The sequence below is a fragment of the Hemicordylus capensis genome, chromosome 3 (assembly GCF_027244095.1).
Source record: "Hemicordylus capensis ecotype Gifberg chromosome 3, rHemCap1.1.pri, whole genome shotgun sequence".
NCBI lineage: Eukaryota > Metazoa > Chordata > Lepidosauria > Squamata > Cordylidae > Hemicordylus > Hemicordylus capensis.
The window spans coordinates 202,283,701-202,299,946 of NC_069659.1; the positions used below are offsets into that span (position 1 = coordinate 202,283,701).

Here is a 16,246-nt window from a genome sequence, read left to right on the forward strand (position 1 = left end):
TGGGAATGGTCATCCCCACATGGTGCAAGGGACACTGTGCAAGGTATTTGGCTTGGGCTGAAGCTGCACACAGGCCCAATCCACAATTTGACAGGCTTAGGGCTTTAAAGGTGCATAGGGTTGATGGGGCACTGATGAACACTGTCTCAGGCAGCTCTAAGGGGGAAGAAGGTTTTGAGAAGAAGATCAGGACCTTGGATAGCCCCGGACAGGGACAGTCGAACTGGGAGGGGACACCAGAGCAGGTTAGTTGTTGCTTAAGCAATGTTGACAAGACCTCTGCAGCCTTAGGTCTCTGGCTAGCTAGTTAGGGTTTCTGGCTAGTGCCATATTTTCACGCGTGTGCTGCATCCTTCCAGCAGCGCTCTGATGCTGCTCTGGATGTCAGCCACCACCAGAGAAAATGCATTTCCAGCCCTCTGGATACCAAGCCTGTGCTGAATCTTTCTGCAGCCAAACCAAGAGCCTTGGAGCATGCCAGGACTGGGGACATCTGACAGAGACGGTGATCCTGGGTCGCTGCCAGTCACAGAAGACATTCAGGTATTGTTTGGGAAACCCATCCTACTCCTAACAGAAGAGGAGGAAGGACCAGCAGAGCTTCAACCGAGGGCACGCTAGCTGCTCTCTTGGCCTTCAGCTGGGTGGGACAAGCTCCCAGTCCCTCTCTGCATCTGTGCGCCCTCCCAAGCCCCAGTCATGGATGAATCAGAAACTAGATCAGAGGAGATGGGGAGGAACCCGTGGGAGGTGGGCGCTGACTCTTGACAGTGTCAGAGGGGGCAGAAGAGTGGGTCAGGTAGTAGTGTCCCAATGGGTGCCTCCTACCACCCAGATTTCAAAGAATTTGGTGAAAGGGGTGATTTTTAAAAGAATTTCTGAAGTTTGCGCATCTTTAAGCTTCCTCTCCATCGGGAATAATGGGGAATTTCAGCAGCCCCATAACTCCACTTGGGGTGCACCAGGGTTGCTTCGAGCGAGTGGTGATGTAGTGCACATAGGGTTCCAACCATCCCTAAACCCAAAACCCATGGGGCACAGGGGTTTGTTGTATCAGAGCTGTTCTTCTCAGAGTAGATTCTTGGATCGGAATGAGAGTGGATTCAAGGTGGGTCATTCTTTCTGTCCTAAATCATCACATCATATCTAGCAGCAGGAAGAATCCTTCAAAGCAAGTAGCCAATCATTCATGCCTTAGCTGGGGAATTGCAGTTTGTTCCACCAGGGTCCGGAGAACACACGTCTGGCAGGTGGAGGGGTCAGATGGATATCACACTGAAAACGGAGGGTGCTGTTTAGCTTAGCTTGTGATGAATTTCATGCAGACACCTCATTCGGCCTTGGCTGGTGAATGGCTCTTTTTCCCCACCAGGGTCCAAAGGAAAAGGCTTTGCAGCAACAAAGCATCCTGGACAAATACAGGAAGGAGGGCCGCTTCCAGAGATTAAGGTCCCTCCGGAAGCTGGATGAGGTGAGGAAATCAGAAGCATGTGGGCCCCACACGGAGAACCCAGTTCTCTGGGACACGCTTCCCTCTGCGCTCAGCCCTTTGTGGGTTGTCTCAGGCAGAGAGGAGGAGGGTCTTGGCCTCAGTGCTGCTGCAGTTGCGAGGGGGCAGGTGGAGATTGGAGCCCTCCCCCCAGTCCAGTGGGAAGCTCTGCCCCTCCAACACTGGTGAGCCGAGACTGGGCAGCTTGCAAGCAGCTTCTCCTTCCCCAAGCCAACGTGGCCATCCCCTGGGATCAGCTGGACTTCAGGCGGAAACGGGAGGGTGCTGCGGAGCGTTATCTCCCGCCCGCTCTCTTGGTCACATCATATGCCAGATGCAGGGGGAGAGCAACTGGCCCTGTCCATCCCCAGCACAGCATCCCTCCAGTGGCAGTTGCTGGGGTCTATCTTATGTTTCTTTTTTAGACTGTGAGCCCTTTGGGGACAGGGGCCCGTTTTATTTCTATCTATGTAAACTGCCTGAGGAACCTTTTATTGAAAAGCAGTCAATAAATATGCACTGAATTCTTATTCGTAAGTCGTGCCTCGCCTTTTGGAGGGCCAGGATGTAGCAGGCACCCTCCTCACACCTTTCTCCCTGTCCTGGAATCCTGGAGACTCATCTGCCCACCAGACCCGGGCCAGGAACACCACCGCAGCCCCTGCCTCCAGCGCCAACTCCGGCCCCACCCAGCACTGCAGGCTCCCCCGAGAGCACCGGAGAGGAGGTAAGCAAGCACTGCCCCTCCCGCACGGCCGAGCCCAGACGGGAAGGAGCGCCCCATCTTCCAAGCAAACGTGGCCGGCCAGAGGTCCCCCCCCCCCCCCAGGCCAGGAAAGCCCACGGCTCAGTGGTAGACTGGGTGCCTTCTCTGCAGCAGCTCCCAGCTTCCATCCCTGGCAAAGGGCAGAATCCTGTCCAGTCTCTCCCAGGGACCCATGAAGGCGAATGTGCCGTTTGGAGGGCAAGGCAGAGTTGCAGGCCAGGGTGGGAGACAGAAGAGGAGCAGGGAGCTCCCCATCCCAAGATGAGGGCAGAGGCACCTCTTCCGGCCGTAAAGGGTTCGCCTTGCCTCGCAACTAATTCGGGCTCACGGGCAGTGGGCATAGATATAGTGTATATCTATGTGAATCGCCTGCAGAAATTCTTGTTGACAAGTGGTCAATGAATATTCACCGGATTCTTATTCGTAAGTCGCGCCTCGCCTTTTGGAGGGCCAGGATGCAGCAGGCACCCTCCGCACGCCTCACTTCCTCTTCTTGCATCCAGGAGTCTCAGCCGAGGCCAGGTCTGCCGCTGCCCACCAGACCCCGGCCAGGAACACCACGGCAGCCCCTGCCTCCAGCACCAACTCCGGCCCCACCCAGCACTGCAGGCTCCCCCGAGAGCACCGGAGAGGAGGTAAGCAAGCACTGCCCCTCCAGCACGGCCGAGCCCAGACGGGAAGGAGCGCCCCATCTTCCAAGCAAACGTGGCCGGCCAGAGGTCCACAATCTCAGAAAATGGGAAGTAACTAGGCTGCCAGTCGGGAGCCACGAACCATGAAAAATGATCCGACTGTTTCGGAGGAAAGGTTTTCGTGATCGTAAAATGGTTCCCCAGAATTCTGGGAATCGTGTGGGTGAAACGATAGCCCTGTCCGGCCATTAGGACACGGCTGACAAGAGGGTAAGAGAGGGACGCAAATGTGTCAAATAAAGAAGTTATATGTGTGTGTGAACATGTAATGTGAATTATACTGAAGTGTGAAGGAGGCCTCGCACACGCTGATTCGCCCCCAGCCCCGGGTCGCCCCAGGGGAAGCCTTGCTCACAGGTTCAGCAGTATGCTTCCGATCCGAATCATGCATTTGAGAGGCCTGGACCCAGCGTTACTTTCAGAATGAACACAGGTACAGTCATTCACACAAACACATATACGCGTACTGCCATCTGTACACCCATACAACGTATTGTCTGAAGAGGGTTTATGTGCAAGTACAAGAAATGACATCTGACTGCTTGAGCAGAATGGTGAGAGTTCCAGCTTTCTGTTTTCCTCTTCAAAAAAAGAAGTTTCTAGACCTCATGGTGGAGGCTGCAGCTCGAATTTGGGTGGGATTCTTCTGGGGGGGGGGACTGGGGCACTCTCGCTCGCTCTGATATTGATGGCCTTTGGCCTATGGGGCCGGGGCAGCTCTGATGGGGGGGCACTGGGGGGGGGCTGAGGATCTCTCTCTCTAGCGCCCTCTCCAGTGAAACAAAAGGCTGAGATCAGCAGCATCACAGAAGAAGCAACAAGGATGTCGACCGAGCACCATCACGGACCAGACACAGGCTCGGGCTGGCCCACAGGCCAACAGGGCAGATTCCCGGGGTGCCCTACCCGTGCGCCCCAACTCTCACCCTTCACGACCGATTCTTCTCCAGATCTGGCGCCCTCCCCACACACATTCTGGCGCCCTCTCAGTGCCCCCCGTCCGGCCCTGACCAGATCTGGCACAAAGACTCCAAGGGAGACGAGAAGGAAAGAGGAAGAAACGGCGGGATGCTAACAAAAGCGGCAACTTTATTAAGATACTCAATTAGGTCACAAGTCGTCACTTAACTTTCTAACTAAAGGAAACAAAACAGGGCAGAATGGAGTAGGCAAAAAAGCTTTCCATCTCGGCCAATCTGTCGGAAAGCCAAAAATTCCTACTCGGCCCCCAACAGGGCGACCAGCAAAGCCCATTCTGCCCCTGGGAGGGAGGGGGAGGGAGGGAGGGAAGAAAGGAAGCCCAGGGTCACAAAGGGAATGGGAGGGCAAACAAAATTGGGGGGAGTCCCAGCCAGCACCCCACCCCACCCCCCCGCTCCTTGCAGGCACGTTCACTTGGTCTCCTCTTCTGGGGCGGATCGACTGACTCCTCCAGCCGCCCAGCAGCAGCACATGCCTGCAAGAAGCAGAGAGCAGCGTCAGTGGGGTTGCCCTGCTCCTCCTCCCTTTCCGCTCCGGCAGCCCAGCAAGCGGGGATCGGGCGGGGGGGGGTTGACGGGGGGGGCAAGCCAGAGAATTCTGCTTGACCTCAGCTCCCCACTGTGCAGCAAGGGACGGTGTCATGGCCACACCTCCCGCCCCGCTCCGAAGAGGATCTTCTGCTCACTCCCCCCTGCCCGCTGGAGCAAGAGGGGCTCCTCGCTTGCCCAGAGCAGATGGAAGGGAGCAGGGGTGAGTGAGGAAGCGGGAGGTCGAGCCATCGTCCAGCCTGGCCCAAGCACCCTCCCTCGGCCTCCTCGGCAGACCTGGTGGCTGATGCCTCCCTTGCCCCCTCGCCTCTGGGGTGGAGAAGGAGGAGCCCCTTTGGTGTAACAGGGAGGGGAGGGGAGGGGAGGGGATGCGCCCCAGACTTGGGGAGGCCTGGGAGGGGAGGCCTGCCGCTGGACGCCTCATCACGTGCTACACAGCAGGGAGAGGAGGGTTCTCTGGCCTGCCACCGGGCAGCACCAGGGGGCGCAACTGGGGCTGCAGGGGGCCCCCCGAGTCTCCCGGGCTCCTCTGCTGCTGCCCCAGTTTGCGAGGGGGGAGGAGGGAGCGGAGGGGGGAGGGAGGTGTGGCTGCGGGAGGGGAGGGGGGGAGGAGCACACCCTCGGCAGGGGAGGGGGCGGATGCCTGGATGGTGCTTCCCCTGCCAGGGGAAGCCAGGCCGCTGGGGAAGGGGAGAAAGGTGGAAGGAGGAGGGGGTGCTCCCCGGCCAGCTGGTGGAAATGGAGGGAGGCGGTGACCTTGCCCTCCTGCTGGGGCCACACAGCCTCCCCGGACCCAAGGAGAGCCCAAGAATGGTTCCCAAGGGCCACTTGGGGACAGGGTGGTCCTGTAGCCTCCTCCCACCGCCTGCAGCAGAGGCAAGGGGAGGGGCTTCTGCACCCCGGAGGCGGGGCTTCCTTCAGCCAGGGGAGTGGAGCCTGCTTCCCCCTCACTCCTCAGACAGAACTGCACTTCCCTGCTGCCATCTTGTGGACAGCTCTTTCTATCCACGAGGTTGGAGGAGGTCTTCTGGCTGGTCTTGATCCACTGCGCTGCATGGTGTTTCTTCAGTCTCCCTTCAGCTGCTGATCTTCCAGGGGAGAGCACGGGGCTGTTGTTCCTGGAAAGAGAGAAGGACATTGGTTCAGAGATTGGGGGTCTTCTCACACTCTCCCCCATGACACCACCCAGCACCAGGGACTCCTGGCAGAATATCCGTGTCCTCATTTCCCAGAGGGAAGAGAGATCTTTCCTCTTTCCCTTGGGCTACTTGTACAACTGGCCACAAGGGCCGAAGATGGCATTCCAACACGAGGGAGGGCTGCCCAGATTCCTGCCCGCCCTTCCTGCAGCCCCAGCCCCCTCCCTAACCATCGGGGCCCCTTCAAGTGAAGCCCTGCCTTGGTCTGCTCACCAGTCGGTCAGGTGGAGAGATCACCGTACTCTGGCGGGTGTCTCTTCTTCTTACAGCCGGCCCACAAGCGCCGAACGGCAGCCCGCAACCCGTGCCGGGAGTGGAGGGAAAAGGCCTTCTTCACGATCTTCTCCGTCTTGCAGGCAACTCTCCCGACCTCGGGGTCATGGTCGCCAAGCAAGCTCTCCAGCGCTGGAAGGATGAAGGAGAAACTTCAGCAATGGCATGAAGAGATCACCCCACCCTTCGCCAAGCCCCACCATTTCCACACCAAGAGGGAGCAAGTCCTGACTCTTTCTCCCCTTCACTCTGGGAAACCCTACTGCTGGGCATCCCTGAGTATGCAACCGGGACCTTCCATTTGAGGGTCTGTGGTCCCTAAACCTAGGCCTCTCCCCTCACAGAAACTGCCCCTTCCCACCCAGAAACCCGCACTTACCAGCATGGAAGGTCTCTATGTTCCCTTCAGTGAGGATGCTGCCCTTTTTGTGGACCAGGTGACCTAAAAACAAGGGTGGAAGGAAATGGGACCACAGTTCAGGACCCTGCGCATGGACAGCTCACTTCCCATCATTCAGGAGAGGAAGTCCTCCCCTCTCTGCTCCCTCTGGGACTGACAGATTGAGCCATTCCTCCAGGGACTCTTATGTCACCTTGGGAGGAAATGAAGTCAAGACTCCTAGCTAACGCTCACTGGGCCAGTCCTCCTGGGGAGGGAACAGCTCCTGCCCCCCCACCCTTCTGGAAGTGCGCTCAAGGAGAGTGAACCTTTGCCCACCAAGACGACCCACGAAGGGAGACCCAAAGGTCTTCTTTCCCTTACCGATCAGCAGGGCAGCTGTTCTCCTCACTGAAGGCTGCTCGCTGCGGAAGAAGCCCAGGATATTGGTGGTCTCCATCTCCACGGCGTCCTCTGTGCCAAGCTGCCGAATCTGGGATCAAGAGCAAAGACAAATCCCGAGTGAGCAAAGCATCGCCCAAAGGTCCTTGAGCCATTTGAGCCGAGGGACGGACAGGGAGGGGCTGCCCTTACCAGACGCTTGGCGATCTTGTGCAGCAGCTCCTGCAGGCTGTAAGAGTCCCGCGCCAGCAGCTTGCCCTCCAGGTGCCATAGGAGGGCTTCCGCCAGGAGGCTCAGATTGTCCTTTGCAGCCTGCCAATGAAAGACCGGAATGGGAGTGGGAAAGCCTCCCAAGGGATTCCAAGAAACCTCTTAGGGGGCTTCAAGGAGTAGGGGAGATTTTGGACTTTGGTGGCCTCTCGTTGGCTGAAGCACAGCCGAGGACAGCCAGATTCAAGTGGGGAAGCTTTTCCCCATCCCAGGAAAGAAGGGCCCTGGATGAACTCTGGGAAGAGAAAGTAGAAGGGGGTGGAGAGGTCCATTCCCTGAAAGGTTTCAGAGAGGCCTGGATGGGCCAAGCCACAGCGGGACAGCTGGATGATTCACCACGCCGTGAGGCTAGCTCTGAGGCCTGCCACTGGGCGGCTGGACTTGGGGAAGCCTAAACACCTTTGTAGAGGAGGCAGGAAAAAGTGGGCTCTCACCTGTGCTACCTCCAGGTCCTCATCCTCCACATGCATCAGCACCGCGATGAGGGTCGTGATGTTCTCTTCTGTACCCTCATGATGGTGGTGGCGGTGCTGCAGGAGATCCAGATGGGTCTTCATGGCTGCCCTTCGGATCTTAGCCTCCTCCTACAAAAAAACAGGGGTTGTCGTTGGCAGGGAGGAATTCCTCACCTCCATCACCATGAAGAAGAGCTTGCATGGGTCTCTTGCAAGAGGTCTCAAGGGGGTGTCCGGTTTCCCTTCTCCAAGCCGGTCGGAATCTACAGGTTGGCCGGCCCTCATAGAGCCGGGGCGGAGGGCTGGCGTGCAAGTACTCACGTGGTGGAAGAGAGGGCGGCACAGGGCAGCCAGGGCAGCATTCACGGTGGCCTGATGTTCCGATGGGCAGTGCCTCAGCCGCTCCATGAAGGCCAGGACCCCCAAAGTGGCTTCCAGACTGGAGGTCCTGAGCCCTCCCAGGATCCCGGCACTAAAATCCTGGGGTTTCTTTGCCTAGGGTGAAAAAAGGTGGATCCTTGGAGTTCTTTCAAACCCATGCTAGTCCACCCCCTGCTAAACAGACCACAGGCCTCTCGGGGGGCTGATGCCGCTTGGCCTCCATCCACTGCCTTGGGGAGGAGATCACTCAAGCCATGCCGGAGGCACAAAGAGGGGGGAGAAGGCGGCATTGGAGCACGGGGGAATCAGGGCTCCCACGGAGAGATGCATTTCTGTGCCTTCCCTTAAGGATTTCTCCTTCGTCCTGTGGCAAGGGTTCCACAGGCTCAATCCACCCAACTGGAGAAATCTCCCCATCACACCTGGGGATGCCTAGGAGCACCAGCCTCAGGTAGGCCTCCCCAAAGAGAGGAGTTTCCATGCCCAGAGATGCTCCCGGGGTCGTGGGTCTGGGTCACTCACCGCCTTCAGCTTTCCATAGATTTGGAGAAGTCCCCTTTCGCTCAGGTAGCGGATGTTCTGGCTGGGGTGGACTAGCCACGCTACCAGGAGCGTCCAAGTCTTCTCCAAGGCGGCGAAGTCTTTGTCTTTCAGGAGCAGCTAAAAGAGGGAAAGGAGGAAAACATCCATCAGCCCCTGGGGCCAGACCCTCCTCTCAGGGAAGCCCACGCCGAGGAACTCGCTGCTCACCTCCACAAAGAAGGCCACCTCTGCGAGGGAATGCTGTTCTGGATCTTTGTCCAGGCTGAAGAGGGAAGCCAGGTATGCCTTCAGCCTGGCCACTGTGGAGGATGGTGTCTGTAGGAGAGCCCTGCAACACACCAAAGGACCCTGCTGAGTCCTGGGCGGAAGGCCCGGAAAGAGCAGACCTGACCCAAACCACCCCAGCCCCCAGGCCTCCTGAGAAATCTCCTCTTCACTCCTACTTACCTCACCAAGAGGGCCACACCCTGGAGGCAGCTCTGCGGAGAGCACAGGGATTCCCAGCAGGTCTTCTCTGGGGTCACCTGTGCCACCCTCTCCAGCAGGGTCCGGACAATCTGCGAGGTCTCCCTGCAGAGAAGAGAAGAGGAGGTGGCTGTCCCCAAAGTGTGTGTCTCCTTGCGGGGTGGCGTAGTGTCAGGGGTGGAGGGACTGTCTTGGACCATGGGAGGGAGACCACAGGGGTGAAGTGACTTTCCCCACAGCTGGTTTTTTAACACTGCAGACGCATTTTAAGGCTCTCTGCAGATCCAAGAGGGCTGCAAATTCTGGGGTCTCCTCTGTGTAGCTGAGGGAGGGGACCACCGTGCCAGAGTCACCCCAACAGGCCAGAAATGCTCCTCACCCATCAGAGTGGGACATGGGACAAATGGCCCTAGCCTGTCCTCCCAGAGTGCTGGAAGGAGGACTTGCTGGCCTCGCTTTCCCCAGCGCCATGACTTACTCAGGAGGCAGGTCTTGGCTCTCCCGGTTCCCCACTCCCTCAGTGGTGTTCTGCAGGCCGGTGAGGATCTTGTTCACCAGGCCCACCAGGAGTTCAGGGAACCTCTCCTCCACCTCACTGGCATACTCCACGCACCGGATGATGTCCCCGATCTTCTTTGTTGCTCTCCCCTGAGGAGAAGGGGAGGGCCAGGCCTCAGCACACAGTCCGAGGGACAGTTATGGGTCAGGAGAATCCCCGGGGCCAGGCCAGTGCCATGGGTGTCTGCACGCACATCTGGGCCTGGAGGGTGCTGCCTCTGGCTCAGGGAGCATGAGGTCCACTGCAAGGGAAAGACATCCCCAAGGGGGAAGGGCAAGTCCCCGCCTCCCGTGTAAACAGTGGCTGCCATCCAAGCCGCTATGCTGCGTAGTGCAGGAAAGGAAGAGCGGAGGGGTGGAGGGAAGTCACCCTTGGTTTCCGCCCCTTACCTCTCCCAGATGGACCGACGAGAACCAGTCTGGGGCCAGCTGTCCTCTTCCTTCTTCGCCGCCGCCGATGTTCCTGAGAGAGGAGAGGAGAGAGAAAAGCTGCTCAAAGGTCTGTCCTGTTGGAGATGGCAGCCAGCTGGAGAAGAACACGAGCACCCAAAGAGATGCTGAGCAAGGATCTCGCCTCCCTTGGGAGGTGGCTGGCAGGGGAACTTCACCAGGCCAGAGATCTCCCAAGTCCAGCCTTTCGTGCCCCACTGAGAAGCCCTGGGAAGTGTTCAGAGAGGGCATCGAGACAGGAGCCCTCCCCTGCTCCTTCTCCCCAACACCCGGTCATGCCAACAGCATGGGGGTCTCGGAGCTCCCTCTGCTAACAGCCAGCAATAGACTTGCTGGTGTCTGTATCGCACCTGCTGCCAATCGGCTTCCTTGGTTGAACTCCCCCTCCAGAGTCCTCAGAGGGCAAGGAGGAGGAAACATCCCTCTGTGGGGCTCAGACATGGGGGAGCTGCCCCTGTCCCCTGCAGCCTTCTGCTGGCTACGCTAAAAGCCCCCCCCCCCCGCTCCCTACTGGCTCCTAAGGCCCTTCAGCTGAGAGGAGGGTACCTACCTGGCCGAACCGGGGGCCGGTGGAGAGTCCCACACCTCGTCCTCGATGCTGCTCACCTCATACATGGTGTCGTCCTCGTCCGTAGAGGAGCACTGGGGAGGAGAGAGAAGAGAAATGGGATTGTTCCAGGGCTTGCATTGACCTTGCGAGGCTTCTGAGAGGAGGAACTAAGCCCAAGGGACTTAGCGTTGAGTCCAGGCAGCACCCTGTTCCTGCTGAGTAGGGCTTGACCACACTTTCCAGAGGAGCAGGTAGTTTGGGGTCATCCATCGTGCTGTAAGGGGCACTGAGGGTTCCAATGAACGGATGACCCTCTAAAACAGGGCTGCACAACTTCGGCCCTCCAGACATGGTTGGACTACAACTCCCATCATCCCCAGCCACAGTGGCCCATAGTCGGGGATTATGGGAGTTGTAGGCCAACATCTGCAGGAGGCCCAAGGTTGTGCAGCCATGCTCTAAAACCAGACATGCCTCTTAGAACAAAGGCATTTGGCATCTCCGCCCAGAAGAGCCTTCCACCGCATTTCCAACCCCTTCCCAGTGCCTCAACGGGAGCCCTGCATTTTCTTCCCACCCCACTCATCCAAATCCCTCCCACCCTGCGGCATCTAGAACTGGAACTGTTCCAGGTTCTGTCTCCTATCGGGGAACAGGGGACACACACACACACAACCCAGAGCCCATCCACCTGAAAAAATGGATGAGCATTCCTGACCTCTGCCGAGGACAAGTCTTCCACCACTTCAGTGTTCAGCAGCCTCTTGATTAGCCACTTCTTTGGCTTCGGGACTCTGAGAGAAGAAAGGAGAGACGGGGCATAAGAACATCCATGCATGCCAAGAGCCCTGTGGGTCAGGTGAAAGACACGTGTAGCCCAACAGTGGACAGCCAGATGCCTATTTAGTTGGTTGTGAACCACTTGAGACCTGGTTATATGTGGCATCAAAATGTGTTTATTCACACACACACACACACACACACACACACACACACACACCCCTGCAGATTCTGAAGTTCCTTGGCTATCATGGGTAATAGTCTGCAATTGGCTTCTCCTCCATGAACGTGTCTAATCATTTGCTGAACCTAGTGGCCATTAGCCCATCCTGTGGTTGTGAATTCCGTAGCTTTCAATATGTGGTGTGTGGAGTGAGAGGGAGAAAATGCATTTTCTGGGCTCTGTGCTGCACCCAATGCTAGTCTACTCCTTGTGTTGAGCTCCTGTCCTCGTGCAGTGAGGGGGGCAGGGAAATATCCCTCCAGGGTGCTCAGGCCTTTCAGAAACGCCCCCACCCCAGGCTCCCAGGGAAGGTGATCTGCCTCTATGATCCCAGGAGCTGCCCTTCAGCTGAGAAAGGTACCTGGGGGAACTGGTGTCACCGTCCCCTTCCGACCCCTCGTCCTCCACGCTGGCTTGCGGAGTCTCGGCCCCCGGGAAGGAAGAACTCTGTGAAGGAGAGAGGAGGGAGAAATGGCTGCTCTGGCCCTCGCGTTGAGCTTTCCAGGCTTCGGCAGGGAAAAGGCCAGCCAGGCACCTCCCAGCGGTCATCGCCAGGTGAGCTGGATACAGGAAGTGGGCCGGAAGTGGACCTTTGATGTCCCAGAAGAGCTACAGGGGAGGCCAATTCTGCACCACAGCATGGCCATTTCGGAGGTTTAAGCAAACTCTTGTCAGAAGGTGGCCACCCACCCTGCAGCTTCTCAAACTGGAGCCATCCCACATTCTCTCTACTCCTGGGCAACACGGGGGACCCACAAGCCCAACCCTCAGTCCTTCCAAGGGAGGGACTGGATGTTGATGCTTTCTGACCTCTCCAAGGGATGGCTCTTCGTCAGCAGCAGTGTTGTGCAGCCTCCTCTGCACGGTGCTTGGCCTCTGGACGCTAAGAAAAGAAAGAAAGAAGACACGTGAGATCAGAAGAGCAGTGCTTAGAAAGAGCTCTGCTTGATGAGAAGAATGAGACATGCAGCCCAGCACCCTGTTTCCAGGAGTGGACAGCCAGATGCCTGCAGGAAGCCCACAGGCTGGGCATGGAGACCCCTGTCCCCTTGTGGAAAGAGGAGGAGACAAACAACTCTCCAAGATGCTCAGAGCTTCTGCCCACCCCTGGCTTCTTGCTAAACTAACCACCTCCCCCAGCCCCAGGATGGGCTCTTAAGGAAAGTCTTCTGCTTCCATGAGCTCTGGATCTGCCCCTCCAGCTGAGAAAAGAGTACCTCTGGGAACTGATGAAACTCTCCACGTCCAGCTCCTGATCCCTTGTGTTGACCTCTGGGATCTCGGCCTCTTCGATGTCGGCACCCTGCAAATGAGAGAAAAAGGAGAGCAATGCGTGAAGTTGTGCTCACTCTGATCTCCCTAGGGCCTTGGGGTTTAGGTTTTCTCCCTTCATTTTCTTTGAATTCATGTTTATTTCTTTAGATTATTTTGATTTTTAAATAAAAAAAGTCTTATTAAAAAAAATAAACAATGTGCTCTAACATTAACTGTTGTTGGGAGTGCCAGGGCACAGCCACCACATGCTTGTGGCCATTTTCTTTCATGGTATGCCCAACAATGAACCTCCACTGTGATATGCGTTCTGCTGTGGTCAACAAAATGGCAGCACTCTGGAGCTCTGGTCCAAAGACAGCATGTCAGGTAGGTCTCCGAGATCTCTTTCTTTACCCAAAGAAAAGCAGTCCTTAACAGAAAGGTCAGTGCATAGGAGCTCTAGAATTGAATGCTAATTTCTTGTTGTCATTTCTTGCCATTTTTTTCTGCATTCCTTTCATGGGGAATGGACACAAATGCGAATGGGACCCCCTGGTATTTATAGTTTGGCCCTTAGAGTCTTCTTCATGCAAGCCCACCATGTCCTCTGCTCTCCTATTCCCAGGTTAGCTCCCTCTTTCCAAAGGGAGAGACAAGGTGGGCCCCTGAGTCTGGAGCGAGGGCCATCCCTCCTGCTGTGGAGACTCTGGGCTGCTGTTTTGACCTGAGCGGGTGATGATTGTCTCTCAAGAAATGCCTCTTCAGTCTAGAGACATTGAGTCTCTCTGCCAGGAAGACCCTCTCATCTCCTGACCCATGTCAGGGTCTCGGGTTCCCTTTCTGGATCCGCCCCAACTTCTGTCTGCTGCAGGCGGGGATGCAATCTCCCCTCACTCCTCAACCATCCCATCCACAAAAGTGACAGGAATGGTGTCCTTACCTCACAAGACCATGCGGTGGCAATGGTCTGCAGGAACCACCCATCGTCCTCAACCGTGAAGACACTGCAGGAAGAAATAAAATGGCATGAGTACCTCGGAAAAGCCTTGCTGGGTCAGACCAAAGATGCATCTAGCCCAGCAATCTGCCTCCAACAGGGGACAGCCGGATGCCTCCAGGAAGCTGTCCCCTGTGACCTTCAAGCTAGTGGACATCACCACCACATCTTGTAGGACTGAATTCTTCTACAAAATGTATGAAGACATCATTTTTGTAGGTCCTGCACCTCTTGCCAGTCAGCTGCACTGGATCCATCCCAGATCCAGGCCGGCTGTGGGACAGAAAATCTTCCCTACACAACATTTCAAGAAGAAACTCTACCTCCTCTGGGAACTGCTGGCAACCGCTTCATCCAGGATCCCGTTCCCACTCTTGACATGCTGGATCCTGGAGCCGTCCGAGAATGACTTCTGTGAAGGAGAGAGGAGAGAGGAATGGGTGCTCTGACGCCCACTTAGTCTTTCCAGGGCGTCTGGGAGCCAAACGTCACACCTCCTTCAAAGGGACCTTAACAGATGCGCTTAAAGCAGGAAGTGGCTCCTTTGCACCTCAAAACGGTGCTGGGGACGCTCCCCCACAGAACTGGGCCCCTGCAGTTGCGTTGCTGACTAAAAGAGACACTTCCTGTTCTCATATTGCTTTTCTTGATGATGCATCTAAGCTACTATTTAGAGTCTTGCAATATATATCTATAGCTATCTCATTGAAACTTGATTTTTTAAAATTTTTGTCTTTATATTTTCTTTTCATTCAGCTGATTTATATATGTGTGTGTGTGTGCGTGTGTGTGTTTATTTTAGTCTATTTTTACACTCATTGGTTTTGGTTTCTCTTTCCCCACCACAAAGAGAGTGCATCCTTCCTGAAGTACCGGGTCTGAATGGAAGCTCCAGCGCGTGGGACCTTCCTTAAAAAACAAGGCCCTGCCCTGCCAGAATGTCATGGGTGGCAGAATGGAGGGCAATGCCTTTGGGGAAGAGATGGCTGCCCCTTCGGTCTCCAATAGAGATCGACCGGCCTTGAGTGGGAGCCCAGGTACACCACAAGAAGCCAGTCCTAAAACCAATGTCAGCGAATGGGACCTACAAACTGGACACACTTTCATGGCCATTTATTTCATGGGTGCCATTGTGTCAGAGCGAATGGAAACACATAGGAATGGTATCCGTTTCCATTCATTCAAAAAATAAATGCTCAGAGAGGAACCAAAACCCAAAATCTACTGAAGCCCAGAGATCAGCCTCCCCCGCCCCCACCCCCCATTCCTGGGGAGTTGGGTGAGATCCTAGGTATTAGACCATTTGGAGTCACAGGATCCCGGATGAGAGTCAGGCCTCTTGCTGTAAGGGACACTATGGTTTCACATTCAGGGGAGGTGCTTTTAGATCAGAGAAGCCTAGCTAGGTTTGTCTCTTTGCTGGGAAGAGCTACTGGCCGTCTGATGCAGCCTCGTCTTTTGAGGGCCCTTCTGATGCTCAACTATATGCTAAGCCAAGCCGGAAAGGGGGTGATGTGGAGCCGAGCAGGGGCAGAGGGGAAGGAGTGCCCAATCTGCCCCAAGGAAGACTTCCCCACTCTAGTTCCCCTCCAGACTGCTCCCTTTCTGGACATGTTTTGTGCTTGGTAGTCCAGAAGAAAATCAAAGTCTGGAACCCTGCGGGGAGGGAGTGATTTGGGGCAGGAGAGCGGAATGAAGAAGCGAGGGGTGGAAGGCAGGTAGAGACACCCCTCTTCCCTCTCAGCACTTCCCATCCCCCAATTTCCCATGCTACTTCCTCCATAGGGAGGGGCGTCCACCTTGGCACGAGTGACTTGTAGTTGAGCCCCGATGGTCACTCATCCCACCCACCCAATTCACGGCTACTACCACTGCAAATTTCGAAGCCTATGGCTTTGCAAGACAAGTTCTCAAAACGTTCCTCCCACCTGCTCAGACTGGGTCTCCCGCACTCCCTCTAGACTCGCTTCAAATGGGGTCTCTCCCACCCCCTCCCAGCCCTGCCATGTACGGACTGGATTTCCATCCCTTACCAGTGACCATTTGCTGGTTTCGGTCACGGAGCGCTTTTCGTTAATCTCCTGTGGCTGGAAGTCACTGAGAGGAGAAAAAAGACAAAAGACACAAGGGAGTGAGTGTGTCGAAGGAACCCCGAGTACCCAGTTTCCAACAATGGACAGCCGGATGCCTCGTGGCAGGGCGTGGAGGCAAGAACCCTCCCCCTCCCTGCAACATTCATGGACTTTGTTTAGTTTAATCTAATTGATATATCGCCAGGGGCGTAACTACTATTAGGCAAGGGGAGGCGGTTGCCTGGGGGCCCCAGAGACTCCTCGCATGACTCCCCATTGCCCCCTGCCCAGCCCCAGGTCCCCTCGGCCACTTGCCCTGCTTGCCCGCCTCTCTCCTGCTTGTCCTCCTGGCCGGCAATCGAGGCACCAGACCAGCTGCCTGCCAAGAGCTGCTTTTCTCCCGGGCGCCTCTCAGCTGACCGGCGGGTGGGCGGGGCTTGCAGGGAGGCCTCCGTGTAGGCCCCAGTGAAGCCTGAACTGGAGTAGACATGGAGGGAGGCCCCAAGCAAGCAAGCAAGC

The 16,246-nt window shown here is 56.4% G+C and overlaps 2 protein-coding genes across 2 annotated transcripts; both read right to left on the minus strand.

Moving 5' to 3' along the window:
• Positions 1 to 4,016: 4,016 nt before the first annotated feature.
• LOC128352288 (uncharacterized) lies at positions 4,017 to 7,980 on the minus strand. Its single transcript, XM_053312733.1, has 7 exons — positions 7,776 to 7,980; positions 7,434 to 7,583; positions 6,922 to 7,041; positions 6,712 to 6,820; positions 6,328 to 6,390; positions 5,889 to 6,080; positions 4,017 to 5,594 (listed from the first exon to the last, which is right to left on the minus strand). Exons 1-6 carry the CDS (start codon positions 7,860 to 7,862, stop codon positions 5,896 to 5,898), a joined length of 714 nt encoding a protein of 237 aa, XP_053168708.1. The 5' UTR covers positions 7,863 to 7,980; the 3' UTR covers positions 4,017 to 5,594; positions 5,889 to 5,895.
• A 3-nt stretch (positions 7,981 to 7,983) lies between these two features.
• On the minus strand, positions 7,984 to 12,283 carry LOC128350553 (uncharacterized). The gene is made up of 9 exons (XM_053308964.1): positions 12,215 to 12,283; positions 11,766 to 11,851; positions 11,120 to 11,195; positions 10,402 to 10,493; positions 9,792 to 9,864; positions 9,322 to 9,491; positions 8,826 to 8,948; positions 8,586 to 8,706; positions 7,984 to 8,061 (listed from the first exon to the last, which is right to left on the minus strand). The coding sequence occupies exons 4-9, from the start codon at positions 10,464 to 10,466 to the stop codon at positions 7,984 to 7,986; spliced, it is 630 nt and encodes a 209-aa protein (XP_053164939.1). The 5' UTR covers positions 10,467 to 10,493; positions 11,120 to 11,195; positions 11,766 to 11,851; positions 12,215 to 12,283.
• Between the last annotated feature and the right edge of the window lie 3,963 nt (positions 12,284 to 16,246).